The sequence below is a fragment of the Octodon degus genome, unplaced genomic scaffold (assembly GCF_000260255.1).
Source record: "Octodon degus isolate 3935 unplaced genomic scaffold, OctDeg1.0 scaffold00040, whole genome shotgun sequence".
Taxonomy (NCBI): Eukaryota; Metazoa; Chordata; class Mammalia; order Rodentia; family Octodontidae; genus Octodon; species Octodon degus.
Window position 1 is genome coordinate 8538166 of NW_004524616.1, and position 20006 is coordinate 8558171.

General features: G+C 39.4%; 1 protein-coding gene across 1 annotated transcript in view; it reads right to left on the reverse strand.

Annotated features, from left to right (window-relative positions):
* Positions 1–1270: 1270 nt before the first annotated feature.
* Isoc1 (isochorismatase domain containing 1) overlaps positions 1271–20006 on the reverse strand; it is a 25795-nt gene continuing 7059 nt past the window's right edge. The window contains exons 4-7 of the mRNA XM_004631352.2: positions 10616–10735; positions 10284–10487; positions 8110–8226; positions 1271–2404 (exon numbers count right to left, since the gene is read on the reverse strand). Of these exons, the coding sequence (XP_004631409.1) occupies positions 2258–2404; positions 8110–8226; positions 10284–10487; positions 10616–10735 (588 nt within the window). The 3' untranslated portion in view covers positions 1271–2257. The remainder of the gene's footprint in view (positions 2405–8109; positions 8227–10283; positions 10488–10615; positions 10736–20006) is intronic.

Here is a 20006-nt window from a genome sequence, read left to right on the forward strand (position 1 = left end):
AAAATAAAGCCCTGCTGGAATTTTAGAGCTGAGAAGGACTATGATATTCATAATTCTACTATGCTCTAAACTCACATTTATCCAAATATAAACTTTTAAAAGGGAAAAAAATCCCATTTAAATGGATGTGATACTTTAATGGATATAAAAAGTATCTGGTTTCCCAATTGGAGTAAGTTACCACTTAATTTCAAATTGGGTTTCTACAGATGTTGGAATATTTCAGCAAGTGAAGCCCCTTCATTACTTTTTTTTTTTTTGGTACAGGGTCTCACAATGCAGCTTGGGGACTCTGAGTGATCCTCTTATCTCAGCCTCCACAGTGCTGAGATTACAGGCATATGCACTATGCCCGATTTCGGTGGCTGGTTCGGTATGGGACAGCAGTACCAGGGATCAAACCCGTGTCCTCTTGCTTCCCAGGCAGGAGCTTAGACCGCCAAGCTATCTCCACAGCCAAAGAGAGGTCTTGTAATTCTCCCCCATTCTCCCTTGTTATCCAACAAACCAGACTACTCCTTTATGTTCTCCAGTTGAATTAAAAACTTCCACTGTTAGGCTGAGGAGACAGCTCCATGGTCTAACTTCACTTGAGCATAGTGAGACCCATTTCTAATTTACAAGCTGTAAACCTGTGAGCTAATATAGTTTGCTGTTGTAAGTCATGAAGTTTTGGTAATCTGCTATAACGGCCCAAGGAAACTACCTCAGGGTCACAGAAGCAATTTCAGCTGTGGAAGGCACACTGCCCTGGAATGCCATCGAGAAGTGAGAGGCCTGAGGGCTATGAAGGGAACAGTTCTGAGCTATGCCCTTGTTACTCCAAGTGTGGACAGCATTTTAACAAGATCACCAGATAACGCGAGCCAAGATTAAAGCTTGAGAAACCCTAAATTTATTAACAAATATTTTAAAATGTGGAGAAATCATTCTTTTTTTGACTCATAAATAGCTGCAAAAGAATGTTCAAACACATTAATAAGAATGCTAACTGCTACTGGCTAACACTGACCAAGAAACACACACACACACACACACACACACACACACACACACACACTTCTGCTCTGCCCTTAAATATAGGGTCTTAAGTAAAATCCATCTGTCCCATCTGCAAATAATTTTCCTTCTTTGAAAAGTCCCATGAGTTGAAAGATTATAATGTCAAAATTTTATAACATTTGAATTAATATTAGAATCTCTGGAAAAATATCATAGAGCCATCTTGTGGGACACAAAATAATTTCATTCCCATAAGAAGTTTTTTTTTAATTGCTTTAATAGAAAAGACAATAATGTTCCACATTTCACATACTATTAAAAAGAAACCAATTTTTAAAACACTCTAGTATTTCATGAAAATAATTTTTTTTGAAAGGTAACAATGACCACAATGTTAGTCCTACCAAATCATTACAGATGTTTATTACTTTATATTTGGATCATAGGCGGACAGAATATGAACATTTTAAATGTTCATTTTAAGCTTTACCTTTTTGCTACATCTGTGCATACTAGAAATGTACTCACAATGGCTACAGAGTCAGCTGAACTCCTGCTGTAATGATGCTAACATGGCCCTCTACCACGTATATGGCACTGCAAATCATTCTGTTTGTTTACAAAGTTAAAATAAGCACAGATTCAACGGGTCTCTCTAAGGAACAGATTCAGCTAAATAAGAGAACATTAACTGAGAATTAGGGACCAGAGTAAGAAAATTAGCTCAAGCTAGAAAGACACATAATTATTCCACATAATTTGGTCAGGTTAGATCAATGCAGCTCACTCAACAAGCCAGTCAATGACACTGCGAGAGAAGTGGGTAACCTGATGCAGTCTTTTGTTTAAATTCACACAAAATAATCTTAGGACATCAATCTGTGAAGCACTGAACCCATTAAAACGCATCTTACCATAATGCAAATGTCAATTTTTCTCGTGCACAATTGAGGAAACCTTCACCACAGTGTGCACTTATCAGTGTGTACAGTATAGACGAAACAGGCACCCCGTTGTAAATTTTTAAATAAATAAAAACACATTAGGAAAAAAGAAGGTAAGCAGCACCTGAAAGCCTTGGACATTAGTAACTAAATGCTGGCACCCAAATGATCTCGCTAATTAAGTGTTACTAAGAGCTGCAGAAAAGGAGCCACTTTGACTTGACATTTTTATTCTAGTAGAGACAAGAGTTTGTCTGGGCGTACAGTTCTGTCACCTAACAGCAGGAGGGATACCAGTCTCTTGTGGCGTCCTATACTTTGGAGAGCAGCCCCGACTCTGGAGCACTCGCCTTGATTAGATTCTGAATTTCCTTGAATTTGGGATGGTCTTTGTCAGCCACCAGCTGTAGCAGAACAGCTTCACTTGTGGTAACTATGATCCCAGTTCGAGCAAGGCGCTTCAAAAGAAAAGACACACAAGACAATCAAGAAGTTAGTGTGAGAATGAACAATTTTATAACAGCAAAAATGTCCCAGGACACAATAATTAGTGTGAATGACCACAAGCATGGTCCAGAGCAACACCATCAAATCCAGTGAGGGGGAGAATTTTCAAATCCAGCCACACCACAACCTCACTGTGATCATTCTCTGTACTACTAACATGGATTAGAAGTAAAAGGCATACATGAGGCCCTGGATTTGATCCCCACAACTACAATAAATAGAAGCATTATTAATGTATTATCCCATGTCATTGAAATTGCTGTGACTTACATTAAAACTAGTATCACAAACATGAGGACCCTTTATTTTTTCTGCCCTTGAACATCTGACATATAAGATGTGAGTCCTTCTCATGAACAGGAGCATCCCTGGCTAGAAATGACTGGCAGGGAAGGAGGAGCACCTTGTCTGAGCTTGACAAGGTGCCTCCAGAACCGCCATCTGCTGCTGTCACAGACCTTTTAGACTCATTAAACAGCATAAAATTTGAAGTTGTGCAGCTTTCCTTGCAGTGAAAGGTGTCCTTGACAAACTACTCCAGCAGGACCAGAGTAAATAAGACAGAAATCTTCCAGAGCAGGAAAAGGAGAGGGAAGAGGACCAAAGGGATGGATGATGGCAAAAGAGAAAATCAAAGCGGAAAAGAGAAGGGAAGAAGCAGATAAACAGTTCCACTGTGAAGATCCATCCTCTGAATCTGTATTTTTTTGCTTTTTTTTTTTTTTTTTTTTCCTGGAACTGGGGATTGAACTCTGTCTGGCCCTTGCACTTGCCAGGGAAGTGCTTGTTCCACTGAGCTATCTCCCCGGCCCCCTGAATCTGTTATTCGAATCTCTGGAGAAACACTTATCCCAAGCATCCCCTGCAAGAAACATGGAAGAACCAATACCTAGAAATAATTCCTAGGCAAATCAGAGAAGAACCCAAAGGAGTATCTCCTCAGAAAGCAATAAACATTTGTTTTTTGTTTTTTGTTTTTTTTTTGTTTTTTTTTTTGTATTCAGGTAGTATTTACTGATACCTTAGCAGAAAATGTAAGTGTGCTGAAAAGGCATTATTTGGGCCTCAATCATTGGAAAAGAAAGTGCTATATTTTCACTTCAAAAATGAAGACTGAGTGAGAAACAACACTAAGACTTCATCTTGGCCATGTGGCGAATCCCGGTGCTCTCCCGAGTTCTGCTGTGCCCTTTGGTTTCTTTTTCTTTTCTTTTTTTTTTTTTGGTAGGACAGTTTAAATAATTAACACATTGCATACATTCTTCCTAGTGGTTAATTGTTGTACAAGATGCAGACATGATATCCTATTTACAAACACCATTAGAACAAATCACTCTATTCATTAAGAGAATGTAACTATATATCTATCCTAACCACTTTGAATACACAGATACCAAATGGACATTCATCTGTATCCCCTCTATTTGTTAAGTTCCATCATTTAAATATTATAGGTGTGTAAACTCAGCAAAATATTCTAAAAGAGCTCAGTAGTCCATAATAGTATTGGGGCTTCCGCTTGACTGGCAATGTCAGAAATTGTTGACCTGAGTCCCCTACAGCTCAACATAACACCAGGGCTTTACTTCTTATATTTCGTTTTTATACTTTTCTGCTGGATGGTTAAGACCAAGGTAAAGCAGGACCTATGCAACAAGGGTTGTAGCTTTTGGGTCTGATAAGGTCAGTGAAATCCCCTCAGGATTTATCCTGAGATCCTCTACCTCAGATTGTAGAACCTTTGTCAGTGTCAGCCATGTGGATGAGTCACAGCCCTTGCTTGGCCAATATGCTCTCTGTGAAAGCCTGAGAGAATGTTTTCTCTACATGTGACTCTCCTCAGGCACACGCTACATCATCGATCACTTTCCTCTTTGGCCCCATAATCTCCTTGATCAGAAAATTTGGGACACTACCGAGTTACATGATGTTACAGTACAAGTTCTCATATGTCCTGAGTCTTAAGTGACCTTGGAAGGCTAGGGCCAAAATGTTGGCTTTCCTTGTGGCCCTCCTTTTTCTCTAATTTTGGTCTGCAAACTTAGGTTGTTAACCATCCAGAAGACAAGCTTATTGTTATTACTATACAACCTAGGCTGCAATAAGCATTTGAACGACTGAGGTATCCCGGGGTATGAAGCAGCAGTAAATCTTCCTTCAGGGACTTAGGCATCTGCAGACCTACTCTTTCCACCATGGGACCCCTCCTTTTAAAGCAAAAGGGAGTAAAAGCCATAAGCCACTTAGAAAACAAGTGTGGCCCTCAAGAGCAGAACAGAAAAGGGTACAGAGCAGCTGATCAAGACTCTGAAGAAATGGACACCAGCAGGCAGTTATGCAGAAAGGAATAGGAGAAGCGGCGTGTTAGTGCCCTTTATAAGGTCAAACTCGGGTGAATTTTCTTAAGATTTCTAGAAAGTCCTATCTCCTACTCCTTTGTCCTTCAGTCAGTTTATCTTTAGTTCAAATATCAAAACAGCCCATGCCTGCTTCAGACAGAAAGACAGAATACACGACTAGCACAGCCCACTGCTGTGCAAACAGCTCCAGAGGCCCACTCCCCTTCAGCCTAGCTCTCACACTCCCAGTCGCCAGCTCTCAGTCACCTTCCCCCCTGGCGAATCAGGAACTCTCCATTGAGTCTGGTGCTGAGTGACAGGCACTTGATATCAATGAAGTGCATCATGAATCTTAATACACCAACAAATCGCTCATCTTTCAAGGTCTTTAATGAGCACAAAGGGAGAACACTGTACCCAGGGCTAAGGAAGAATTCTGCTGATTCAGAAAGAAGTCTGTCTATAACGAGCAACTTTTTCCAGTGTCCCATTGAGCAGGGCCTGGTCCCTCCCATGTACCAGGCTGAGTGATGCTGAGAGTCTGGTGATGATAGCATGGGCAACGCAGGACTCTCGCACCACACAAATACATTTGGGCAGATGGCCTCCTACATAACAGTACTTACCTTAAAAACTGAATGTGTCAGTAAACTGAGACAGGAGGATCCCTGCGAGTTTGAGACCAGCCTAGGCTACAAAGTAAGCTCCAGGCCAGCCTGAGCTGCCTAGCAAGGCGTGGTCTCAAAAAGACAAAATGAAAAGAAAAAAAACCTAGAATATGGTCAACAGTGATGATGTTTTAAAAAAACAATCTAGCCAAGAGCCTGCATTTAGAACGGGTGTGCAAAGCTTTTATATCAGGGGTCCAGGTGCATTAGGGTTCTGAAGATCTCCCTTTATGTCTGCAAAACACCAGCCCACTTAGGCCAAAGGAAAAGTCTGGCCAATAAACCTAAAAATGCAGGAACACAAAGTCATGAGAGGGGAGGCAATAAATTTTCAAACAACACTAAAAACTACCCACAAGTACAAGGACATCAAGTGTAAGAGTGGGTTTTATCATATCTTATTTTGCATTTACTGTATAATTACTGATTGAAAGAAACAATGCCTGACCCAATTACTGACTAATGCATATGTCACAGACCCTGATACTTACTATTGCCTCTAATAGACAATACAAATAGTGTTAGGAATTACCTTACACAGGTATGTTCTAAAGGAACAAAGAGGGAGAGCTAGCCATACTGCTGTTTTAACTTAACTAGTAATAGGAAAAAAATAACATTTCAGTTTTCCAAAATATTTAGGGGTAAATGAAAACAATACTCCTTACGTTATGAAGACTAAGAGGAAATATTTACTCTGGCAAGGGTTTCTGTCACTGCTTGTCCTGCTCTCTAATCAGGGTCTAATTTTTCCCTTTTAAAGTCAGCACTTCAACTTCAAGCAGGTTCTTCCAGTTACCCGGACAATGGACTCTTTTCTTCCTTTCTCAGAATGTCTTAGGACTGGTCCCTTCTTGGTCTTAGCTTTAGAGTATTTACATTTTGCAGGTAAGACTAGCCTCATCAAAACCGCAACAAATAACAACACTGTTTTAAAAAGCAGCAGCCAGCATTTTAGTTCATACTGTGTCCCACACCCTCCTCACTGAATGCATACATTATCTCACTTAATCCTTGAAATAATCCTGTGATGCTGCTGCTATTATTATTTCCACTTCACTAAAGAAAACTCTGAGGCAGACTGTGTAATTTGTTTTAAGGCTACAAATTCATGAACCACCAGCCCTGCATTCACAACCCCACCTTCACCACCGTTTGGACTCCTGGTCAGAGACAGCAGCTAGCCCATCTGAGGTGTGGACAGTAATTAGTGGGCTCTCAGTTTAGTCTGAGCCTTGTGGGCAGGTGGACTTGCTAACAGTCAAAGCTTTCTGTGATAAATACCATAACAAAGACATGTCCAAGAAGCCTGAATACGGGAATAAAGTCCCTGAAATGTCATTAGGCGCCAGGAAAGTGCTATTTGTTTGTATGTCTTTAGGTTTTCACTTCCTTGGTAGAACTGCAAGGTCTGAACCTCAGCATAAAAGAGTATCCACATACGCGAAGAGCCGCTATCCGAGGTGGAGGAACCTGGTGGTGCAGCATGTAAACTGAGGTTACTAAGGAAACTTGAAAAGTGAAAGCTGATGGCCTCATGACTGGAAGAAGGGCTTACAGATCTTTGGTGAGACTGGAGGAAGCAACACATCGTAGTAATAGTGATCAGTGAATTCATTCATCCGAGGACTGGAAAATAGTTTGAGAAAATGAACTAGCTCCACCTGTACTCTCAAGATGAGACTTACTACTTCAGGAAATCACAGGTAAGGGACAGCTGACCAGGGCTCCAGTGCTAGGCAGTAGCCCTCCCCCTGCCTCCCCTCAGCTGCTTTCCTTCCTCTGCCTGGCCCTCCCCTTTCCTCTCTGCTCCATGCTGGCACCCCATGGAATACTTTGGCTACAGGAATGATTCAGCAATCCTGCAGGGAAAGCAGTTCATCACCAGCTCAGGCAGAGAACCCTGGAAGATCTAAAAACAAAACAAAATCCTTTGTATTCCTTCTTCTTAGTGAAAATAATCCTGCAATTAGATCCACATGCATATAAATCCACATACGCTAAAATTATAGAATCAGAATTATGTATAAATGAAACATGATGCTTTTGGGTGAAAGTTTCTCAAGATTCTGAAAGTTTCAACAGTCTTGAAATAAAACATGCTTAAGTTAATATTACCAGTAGGTAATATTAATAATCAGTTAATAATCAGTTAATTTCCTGCCTAGGACACTGCGCCCCTCTAGTGCCAGAAAGTGACGAAACACTGTATGTAAATAGCATCCAGCAGGAGCAACAGATTTCCTAATTCCAAAGTTCAAGTCTGATAGAAGCTATTATCAGGTTAAACCAGCTGTAGGCCCCTTCTGTCCTAGTTTTAGCTAATATATGAGTGAGTTAAACCCAAGTGAGTTTCTACTTTGCAAATCTCTAAATAATTCAGGTTAGACTTCCTGAAAAGTCTCTTCAAAACCTACCTTTAAGGAGAAAATAAAATACAAGATAGGGTATGTGGTGAGAACTGAAAGGTAGGTAGTTACATAGTCCAGTCTCTAGAAATTAGTGAGTCTGGTAGTCAGACCAAGCTTAAATTTAAAAAGTCAATTTTTCATTACAATTAAACATTTCACAGCAATTAAAAATTTCATTACAATTAAAGTTTAATTTAGGAAGATGTGCTAATGACTTATTTTCCAGCAGGCCAGTTACCTCAAGAGCAAACATCCTGTCCATCATGCTTCTTGATGAGGTGGCGTCAGCAACAATATGAACTTCGATACCTCGACCAACAAGTTCCAGAGCAGTTTGCTGGATGCACACATGAGTCTTACGGGAAAGCAGAAATTCATCATAAATACGAGGAAAACTACAAGTATCCTATAAATGTACAGCAATGTGATAATGCCAAGAGCACCGCTAATGACTTTGTTGCACACCTATTTTTGCCTCCAATTAGCTAGGCTGCTTGTACTTAAATCAAGAGTCTCTGGCTTTGGTTAGTTCTGCGAGAATTATTATTATTTTTTTAATGTATTTTAGTGTAGGTCTAGAGGGTCTCACTACACAGATTGGACTTGTAATAATCCTCCTGTCTTCAGTCTCCCAAGCACTAGGATTACAGAGGCATGCCACCACGCCCAGTCTCAGTTGCCATCTCAGCGTACCCTGAGGGCAGGCAGGGCTGGCAAGACATGTGGAGGTGGGGAATCAAACCCGTCCCTGTGTTTGCCTAAGCAGGCACTTCAGTCTGCTGAGCTATCTGGCTGGCCTCTGTGAGAATTTTTAAGACTTTTATCTGCATCCTCCAAATGACCTTCTTACAGCTTGCTAGTACTACTCAGGTAGTTACCACTTGATTGGGGTTTGTTTCTATATTCATTCCACATGCCCAACAGTGCAGAGTGAGAAAGTAATGGAAAGATTGAGTCATTACAAGGTGTCAGGCAGTAAAGGAAGGCCAACCCAAAATACTTTAAGACAAAAATAAAAAAACTATGCAAAAATATGGTAAACCCAGAATTTCATAAATGCACAAAAAAAATAGGATAAAGCAGTAGAAGCAGTATAAAACTAACAATGTTGGGCTGGGGAGATAGCTCAGTAGAGTAAGCGCTTGCCTGGCAAGCGCAAGGGCCTGAGTTCAATCCCCAGTTCTGCCAAAAAACAACAACAACAACAAAAAACTAACAATGTTGTTCTGCATCTAGTTTTGCCTTTTATTAGCTAAGCCACCTGGAGCCCAGGTTAGCATCTCAGGTTTGCATTTATTCATCTGTAAAATCAGGAACGGTGGATATTTAAGTGTATATCCCCATAACTGTATTATACAGATTCCACCTCTGTCAATATTAACTTGGGAAAACTCATTAGCAGAAGCCAGAGTAAAAATACACTGCAACACTATCTGAATTATGCAAACAATGAAAGCAGATTTCAATAATGCCACGTCAACTTTATCTTCTCATGACAAGAGAGCTTTGGAAAATTATTAACTGACAATTAAAATTAGTATTAACATTAAAATTAGCATGAAAGACTGTTCAAAAGAGAATTTCATGCATGAGGTCTAGTTATGATGAACAAGAAAAATATGCAGAAGTCAGCAACTGTGTTTGGTATTATGTATTTATACAAACAAGCTTCTCCTATAGTAATATTATTGAACCAAAAATAATATAAACATTTATTGGATATCTATTTAAGATTACATCTCTTCACAACTAAAAACTACCAGTATAAAATCTACTATCAGGTCATAACTATATTAAATTATTATCCTGATTTTGTTATCATGATAGTTATGTTCATTATTTTTAAATTTTTAGTATGATATTGGTTTAAAAGCTAAGAACAAAACAACTGAGATCATCGTTAGTCTATGAGTAGTTTCTCCTTTAAAAATTTATCTACATGATTCAAATCTGAAAAATAACTTCAAGACCTCTAAGGTGTTTGTAGCATAAAAATACAGGCAAAATTAAACCCTTCAACACACAAAAATGCCTTTGCTGAAAACAGGCTACAAAGAATTAAATAATTTCAAAAGATTAAAAAGTACATTCTAAAACTCAGTCAGCATAAATTCAGGTGGAGCCTTCTCCTTTCCTAGCTGTCCAACCTTGGGCAAGTTCCATAGTGTCTTTGTATTACAGCTACCTCACCCATGCTACTGGGGCCTTGAGAGGACTCAGTGGTGCTGTGAGGGCATAATGAGTGACCAAGAATACAGAGCCGTGTCACCCAGATAGTGAACACTTCATAAGGGTGGCTATTTTCTACCACAATTACTATACACATGGCATTCTATAAACAAAACAGCATTCTGAAAATATCAAATTTCTCACAAGTAATACTGTGCTCAAAGCATGACAATCAGTACTTACTTCTACTCCAAATAATACAACACTCCTGACTCCAGGAATCTCTGCTAGTGCTGCTTCTACTTCTGGTAGTACCATTGAAAACTTGCTCTTGGGAAGTACCAGTTTTACACCTGTTAGATCGATTTCTTGAACAGTGCTTCCAAGACCTTTAGGGTACTGTTCTGTTACAATAACTGGAATTCCCAATATCCGGGCCCCTTGCAACTGAAAAAAAAAAAAACAAAAGTTTAACTAACACACAAACAATTGGCAGTGTGTACATGACTGTATATATGAATATACAGCAAACTGGAACAAATTTTCAACAACTTGGAACAAACAGGTGAGCATACCAGTCTTTGCCCCACGCTTATAATGTCCCCAAAATACTTGATGGCTGGTCTGAACCTTTCCTGCATATCACAGCAGAAAAACACAGTGCTTGAAGGTGTAAGATTTCCCAGGGTAGTGAGCTGCAGGAAAAACAAAAAGGAATGATTTAGTGCTAGTTATTCAATGACATTTATTTCTACAAGAGATCAAAAAGGAAGAAAAATGGCCCTATTGTTTATTCTGGCAAATGCATTTCTAAAATAATTATTGAAAAAGGTTATATGAAAAAATTACCCACAAAGATGTGCTCTGAATTGCATTTAATAGCAAAACAGTAACAAAGTACCAACAATACAGAAATGATTCAATAAATGTTAAATTTTTGACAAAACAAAATATTGCTCAGCCAATTAAAAATGTATCTATTGTTTTAAAATAAATTACTCCATCTAAGGAAAAATTTTCACTATATCTTAACTTTATAGAGAGTAATGTTCAGTAATATCTTAATAATATAAAAATTTGAAATATATAAAAACGTTAACAGTGTTATAATTTAAGGTATTATTGGTACCTTCTTATACTTTTCTTGTATTTTCCAAATGCTATTTAAACACATTTGCTGAATATCACTTAAAAATATATTACTTTTATGATCAGAAAAAAGTTTTCAATAGTAAAATATTTAAATATGATGATGGTGTTGCTTAGAAGTAAAATTACTGCTGCCCAGATAGAACTATTAAGCTAGTCGCAAATAATTTTGAATTTAAAAGGGACAATGAAAAGATGTAGCAGAGAAGCAGACCTAAGTTTGACATCTACATTTCCTTTTTTTTTTTTTTTTTTCTTTTGTGGTATAGAGAACTGAACTCAGGACCTTGCATTTGCCAGGCAAGCACTTATTCTACTGGGCTATCTCCCTGGCCCAACATCTATATTCTTATGCAATGAAAATCAATGAATTAAGAACAAGTGTAGGGGCCAGGGAAATGGCTCAGTAGAATAAGTGCTTCCCTGGCAAGCCAAGGCTCTGAGTTCAATCCCCGGTTCCGGGAAAAAAAAAAAAAAAAAAAAGAACAAGTGTACATACCAGACCTCCAAACTGCGTATCTGTTGTCACAGTGAGCCTACTCTAAAAGTCTGGGCCCTAGGATCTAGCACAAGAGCAAAACCCTATGTTGAATATAAGGATTTAAACTCACTAGATTTTTAATTAAAAAGTTCATAGTGCTTTGCTTTTACCTTGCAAATTATAGAATATGTTCTGTTCCTAAATGAATAACAGTCTTATTAGCCACCACAGGTAAAACTGCCCCCTAATAACCTTGATTTGCACCCCCTAAAACCACTCATAGACAACAATTACTAGTTACTTTCTGGCAGAATTTATGTCCCAGCTGCATGGTGGAGACTTTACCACCAGCACAGCCCTGGACTTGGCCTTGTGGAAGACTCAGGAAACAATTGCTACATGAATTAAGTAAACCATTAAAGCACATCTTTTGCCTTTAACGCTATGCTCTTCTAATTGGTTTGTACTTCAGTTTGTCCATGTGCTGGTCTGGGGACTCTGACACTTTAATCTCCTGCTGGCACTCAACTTTAGTATGTATACACATTAACCACATATAACATAACAAGAAATTCATGGTGGGATGTAACCATTTGTCATTCTAACTGTACATATGGTTTCCCTGCTTTGCTAATGATTAAAACAAATAGCCAAGCATCTTCAAATACATATTCTAATTCTAGCTGTTTTCTTGCTTCGTTTCTTAATGTAAGAATTGAATTTCCATTTTGGTCATTTTCAAAGACAGCAAGTGTGATGTGCATACAGAAGCCCTGTTAACAAGGCCAATTCTTGTGTTTTTATATTACCATTTTTAAAAAGAAAACAATCAGTACTTGTGACTATGCATTTTAAATTCCCAATAAACACTAAATCTCAGCTCAAAAGGGTAAAACTTTTTTTAAAAAAATAAACCTGAACAGTGAATTCCTGCTCATCCCCAATGCCGTCAGCACACAGTACATAACGCAGGTTGCTTACAATAAGCCTGTATGGAATCAGAGATATCAAATAGCCAATCCTGCCACTCCACTTCCAAAGAGTAAGTGGAAACAAAAGCCCTGGGCAGTTACATAAATGGGGAAGTGGCCATTCTCTAGAATCTTAATGCTTACACTTATTTGGAACAAAAAACAAACAACAGCTCTCAGACCTTATCTAAGGCTATTTTGACAGTCACTGCATACATTGCTCACAGTGTGTGTTCTGAATTCTAAACTCAAAGAAGGTTATAAACAGCAAATCAGAAAGGAACCCACTGACAGCAGGAAAAATAATGAAACAAAAAAATGATTAGTGGCAAAGAAAAGATTCAAAATACAAGAAAAGTAGATTGAACCTACTTTTGAAGTCTAGGCCTCTGCTAAGGAAATAACAGGAGACAGGAAAAAACTATTCTAGCAATGCATCATGAATATACTCAATTATGCAATATTTCAGCAGGGCTGCAGTATAAAAGGGCCAAAATATTATTAAGTTAAAAAATGTAAAGGAGAAATCCTTCCCTAGCTCAAACTCCCAAACATTCAGAGCCATGCTCTCAAATGGTTTCCATTACTTGGTGCTTCCCTGTCCCTCATTTCAGCTGTGAGATTATCTGTTCTAGACAGGGAACTCATAGTATATTATACCCCATTTGAAGAGGTCACAAGACACAGTGCTGAAGTCTCCACTCTATACACAACCTTTCCAGTCTAAGAGGTCTCAGTAAACAGAATCCATAGAGAACAGAGTGTCAAGGCAAGGTGCTATGCAGATAGGACCAATTCTAATTCTGGGAATCACAAATGTCCTGTCTTACACACTCTCACATTCCCTTAAATGCAGCTGCATTTAGCAATATGCTTCCTAAGAGCAAGGTAGAAAGGGAGAGAGTAACTTCACTTGACACACAGCAGAAAGCTGATAAGCACCCTTCAGCTGAGCAACCATGACTAGTGTAATTAATGATGTCATGCTGATAAAATGCACCCTTGGTAGGATGAGATGGGAACGACCTTCCCAAACTTCCTTCCAGTATCCCACAATCCCAGTCACTCAGGAAAAGAACAGCAGAGAGACCAAAATTGAAGGACATCCTACCAAAATACCCAAGTAATAGTCTTCAAAATTGTGGAGGTTATTAAAACAATGAAGAATCAAAGAAAATCTCACAACCCACAGAAGCTAAAGAAGACATGAGAATTAAATGTACCTGTGCTGTGCTGGATCCTAACACAGAAAAGGACATTAAGGAAAAGCTTGTGAAATCCAAATTAAGAGTGCTGTTTCATGCAGTAATGTACCACTGTTGCTTCCATGGTTATGACAAACGTATTAAGATGTTAAAGATGGAGGAATATATGCACAGTACTACAGAGACTGTACCATGACAACTTTACAAGTAAAGCAGCAGCCACCCATGATATAGTCATTGAGGAAAAAATAATACCATACGAAAAAATCTCCAGTTTACAAATTAGAAAGGTTATAAGGCTACCAAAAACAAATCAAAAAATTCTAACCACACCTCTCTACTCCACCACAAATCCTTATGAATTCTACCATGCTACTGTTATATTATAACCCTGCAATTCATAAATTTCCTATTTTTATTCATGAATTCTCTTCAAACCAATTTTTTTAGTTTACTACAAACATTACTAGTAAACATTTTATATGTTGCAACTGTGAAACCACCAATCCTGCTGTAAAGTAAAAATGGATTTGAACAAATACTGTCACAAGTAAAAGTGTAGCAACTTCAGACCCACGCACATTCAAGGATGAAGAAATCACATATAAAAGTATGTGCATATTATATACTAACATATAAATGTCTACAACCAGACAAATTTAAATATAAAAAGACAATCCAGGCCAATGGCTTCCTCTTAAACCAGAGACTGAATTCAAGAATAAATGTTTTTTTTTGTTTGGTTTTTGTTTTGTTTTGTTTTTTCTTGAGACAAAGTCTTGCTATGCAGTTCAGGCTGGCCTTAAATTCACTAAGTAGCACAGGCTTCTCCCAACTTCCAGTGATCCTCCTGTTTCAGCCTCCCGGGTACTTTGTCTACTTTCTTCAGGGCTATTATATATGGAATTTGATCCCTGATTTCATATTCAATAGACTGTCCACACCCAAACCTCACATGACCATTACCACAATAGTATCTACCCTTCCTCATAACCATCCTTATTCTGACCACTTTCCAACAATGACTGCAAAACCTGCAAGGGGTGGGCCTCAGTCCTGCTCAGTCGTGTAGGACAGATACCACAAACAGCTGGCCTAGTTTAGTGAAGCACTATGCACTGGTTCTAGTCCCTGCAAGAATCATGAGTGTTAAGTGTCATATATTGAACTGTATCTTTCACTCCATCCCTAGAACTGTGGGAAAGTTTGCTGTTCAGGCCCTTCAGTTTATAGTATTACAGCAGTCCCCTAGCAAACTTATAGTGGCTAATCTGTACATGCTTAAGAGTGATTCAAGTTTGAAACTGTAAATGTGATTTTTTAAAAAAAAAAAATACAATAGTCTATTCAAGTCACACAATAGGCAGGAGGTACTTGAAGGGAGTTTCACCAGGAGCCAAGGTAGCAGCGCTTCTCCCCCAGGTGTTTCCATCTGATTACCACACTAGGGTGGACCTGGCTCTGAAGTCAGCACATTTCAGTCAGCGCTGTGCTGTGTTGCTCTGGGCTCTGAGGATTCTCTGCACAGCACAGGCCTGTGCAGGGCACCAGAGTCTGAGTCCAAATTTCAATTTCATTGCTATTGTATTACTCAGATAAATCATTAACATCTCCAAGCAGCAGTTTCATTATTCCCAACCCTGTAAGAAAAAGATTATCTGCCTCATGGAGGAGAGGAGGTAGGGGGTGTTCAAGGGATGAATGAGTTTCATGTAATAAATCAATAAAAACATCAAGCTGTTGTGATATCTAATGAGACACTATACAGCTAAATAAATGTCTAAAAATATACTATCTCTTGAGATTAAATATTTACTATTTGGGTCTCTTTAGCATTATAAAGCTTTATATACATACATGGTTAGAAATACTAATACTGAATAATTTATGTTAATGGTCTACACAATTAGGAAAGTGATTCATAAACTAGATTTCCAGATGTCAACAAAGATTTATTATTGTATGATTTGAACCTGACAAAACAGATATAGGGCCTTTTAAAGGCTGTAAGACAGTATTTTTTTTTTCTTTCCCTTTTATAGCATATTCACCTATTGTGAACATGGATGCCATTGGCACGACATCTCTAACTTAAGTATGAGAGTTCTGATTCCTAAAGGGAACACAGCTATCTCCACCCAGAACTGAGGACTGAAACACTTCTCAGGTCTGTGCCTCCAGCTGGAGTGAAGGTGAAACTGGGTAGGCCAAGGAACACAGTGACATTTACACCTACATTACAGTTCTCCTTGGCTAAGAAAATGGAAAAAAAAATGCAAATGCAGGTCACATCTCCCACTCTCAAATATAGTTTATTTATAGGTACTCCTAAGATATTCATAAGAAGGAAAAAGTACACACTGTTTTGGATGTTGTACCCCAAAGTTCACTCTTTCAACTGACACCCCTCACACACATCACGCCAGGGGGCTGGAGATGTAAGACAACCTCAGGAGGACTTGTCTCTCCAAGTCCCTGACAGCACTTCCGTCCCCTCAGGTGACCCCCTCCTGACTGCACTGTGACTTCTAAGCATTTCTTCTTCTACCTGTGTTTTCTAACAGGCTCCTCCAGCAAAGGTCTATAATCAAAACATTCCTTCTTCAAACTAGCAAACCAAAGGTAGACCAGACTCCTTTCCCTCTTCCTTCCAAGCCTTGCTTTTCCTCCCTTCCCACCATAAATTTTACTGTTTTTTCTATATATAAAATGCCTGTGCCTCATTTATAGTTTATTTTAAGAGTAAAGCAAAGACAAAAACAAAGCCGCAAGAAGTCCAAGACCATGAACACTGGCTTCAAATCCGTTCCCAATGAGCCTTATTGGGAACAGGTCACAATAACCTCAGGGAAGATCTTATTTCCAGCTTGCACTGAGCAGCCAAAGTCTTCCCACCAATGAACACAAGCAAAACCTCCCCACAGGAGTCCTCTGACAATGTCTCTTCCCTCTTGTCTTCTACTTGGGCTCTGCCTGCCTTGGTCAAATCTAAAAACAATGTCTTGGCTGCAAAATGGAATCCAATTTACATGACTTTTCAAGGTTAAATAGTTTCACTAATTAAAATCTGCAAAGTACTTTCTGAAAAATTAAAATATGCCAGTCATTAAAAGTGACCTAAATCCCTACTCTATAATTCCCTCCTTTACATTCCTTCCCTGGGTCTCTACACTCTCCAGGCTCCAAGCATTTGACAAAGCTGGAGAAATATAAACAATGCACAGAACATGAACATCTTTAGGTACCTGAGCTGTCAACAGACACTCAGTCACTTTGACAGAGTATTTAAGAAAGCAGACACACTCAAAAGCTTCCAAGACCTGGCACTGCCAATGGAAATCTTTAGGAGAAGGTTATTTGGTTATCCCCAAATAACCACAGCCAACCACAGATGCAGAGTGGTAAAAGCAACCACCATGTCAGAAGCTTACTAGCTACAGCACGCACTCATGGCAAGTATAAATGCAAATTAAGCACCTTGCAAATTTAGAGTACATCCTAGAGATTTTATTATTAAGTCACTTTAGTAGATATATTTTTGCTTCTTTGGTACCGGGAACTGAGGACCTTGTGCTTGCCACGCAGGTGCTTGTGCTGCTGAGCCACCTCTCCAGACTAGGGTACACATTCTGGAATACATGAACTAGGCCCCCCTTTTGGAGAAAGCCTAACTCCCACTACTTAAGTAAAAGGGGAGACTATCACCTCCATTAGTCACTGATGGACCACCTTGAGTATAACTGACAGGCATTTATGATCCCAAACACCAAGGAGCAGAATCAAGACGGAGGAACAAACAAAAGCTCAAGCTGGTGGCCTGTTTTCCACACTGCTCAGTATCTCATTAAAGAAGCAAACAGGAATGCTGTGCAGGTGTAAACTGAGAACCTACGTGTGCTCAACATAAGCTTTAGCAATTCTCTAACCTCCCTACTTTTCTACATTCAGCTCTTTAGCAAAATGAGTTAGCTATTACATAAAGAGCAAGATTTGAATCCAAGTTTACATCCCCTATGCCACAATAGATACTACCGAAATATCTGTGGAATGAATTCTAGGGTCTACTCTAGCCATAAAATGTCCATGTCACTAGAATAATCCAGATGAGTTCAATAAAATACAGTATAGGAGCCATACAAAGCACCCCTTCTCCTCTGAGAACACACTACCACATACACTTACATATACATGCAACTCTATGTAAATATCAACTCACACAGAAATAAAATGCTATCAAGAAGTATATGAGAAGCCCAAAATAGAAATAAAGAGCAAAACAAAAGACAGAAAATAGGACATAGGGAGATCTTTTTCAAGTGGGCAAAGGAGTAAGAGATGGAGTGAGGAGGCAAGAAAGAAAAACTGGAAAAAAAGAATTGAAGGAAAAATAATGGGAATAGAACTCTCACAAATGAGAAGAGAATCAAAAGTTGGAAGGAAAAGAGAACAATGAGAGGCGTAGCAGTCAAAAAGAGAATTAAGCTGTGTGTGTACATGCACCAACTCCCCATGATACACGCAACCACTGTGTACCGCAAACATGTACTAATAAAATGTAAAATGGTCTATCTTACATATCTGTATCTATATATAATATTCCTTCATATTACCTATCTCAATGCCAGGGTGTGCACCTGCCTGAAAAACTCAAATAACATAAAAGGAAGGTATTTTTTAAGTACTTTAAAGTTATAAACATATACAACTGATGCACTGGAATTCTTACATTATTTAATAAAAAAGTAACATTTTTTAACAGATGAAACAGAGCAATGCTATGTTTGTAATTATTTTTATGTCAAACATCACTACAAAACAACGATGTAAAATATTTCAAAAGCCACCAGGGACCTAAATTAGTGTCCTTTTGAAAATGTATATGAACCTTAAGTAGAAAAGACTATATTATTAATATTCGCAATGTTAGATTTAAAGAGTTGTGAGACCAGACTGAGGGCTTGAAAATTTCAAAATAACATTTTGAGTTATTATAGGCTGGTGTGGCATAACTCTGTCTTCCCTGAGGAATTCATCCTCCCTGCTGAGGGCAAGGGATGTGTCACAAAGAATCCTCAGTTCAGCTGCAGACCTCTTCAGTACTTGGATTATGACTTTACAGATGAATTTGTGAAAGACGTATCCAACACGCTGGGGTTTTCTGGTAAAAGCAACCGGAACAGACTGACAAGGAAGATTGTAGGGAGGTATCAGGGGGAACCCTGGGGCTGGGGAGATAGCTCAGTAGAATAAGTGTTTGCATGACAAGCGCATGGCCCTGAGTTCACTCCCCAATTCCGCCCTCCACCCCCCAAAATTGGGGAACCTTAAGCACCAAAGAACCACAATTCCCCACCTGGAGAGCAGAACAAATTCTAAGGTATCAGGTCACTTTACTCCCCTAAGGCTCAGAGGAGGGGGCATTGGAATCCCACAGACTTTCTCTTCCAATCGTAAAATCTTTATCTAGGTCTAAGTGTGTGCTTTAGAAGCTTCTGGCCTGGCGTTTGAGAGGAACGACTACAGGTGAAAATAACTAAGGAATGATCCTTAGGAAATGCTATTTGGATGTTAAAATCCCTCCTAACTCTAATCCTCCAAGAAGGAAAAAAAAAAAAAAAAAAAAAACTATAGCTTTTCAGTTAAAATAAAGTGTGGATAATGTACTACCTAAATTATACTTTATATTCTTTGCCTTTCAAAAACAAAAAATCTTCAGTGAATTTTCTGATCTGAAAAAGGAGCACAGATGGACTCGTATAGTCAGTCCTTCAGCATATCCTTTAAAAAAATGAAGATAATACACTGTGAAGTAATCCTTAAGGCTGTAGCTTTCTCCGCCTACAAGACTAGGAACTCAAGGGCTGGCCGAAGTTGGGTACCGAAGAGGATGCCGCAGCTCTGGGTCAGGCGGCTTTCTCCTCCTGGCGACCCCAATGCGGCCACCAGCACGCTCTGACAGCGGCTAGGACAGGGGAAGCGCCGCTCTGGGGCTTAGGGTGGCGGACGCTCTGCTCAGAGACCCCACTCGGGGGGCGGGGAGGCCCGGGCCTCGCTCCCAAGTTCGCCTTCCAAGCGCGCGACCCTGCTCGCCCCGCTCTGTCCTCCTAGAAGCCCCGCGCCACGCCGCCGCCGCGGGAGCCCGGAGCGGGCAGGACGGCGG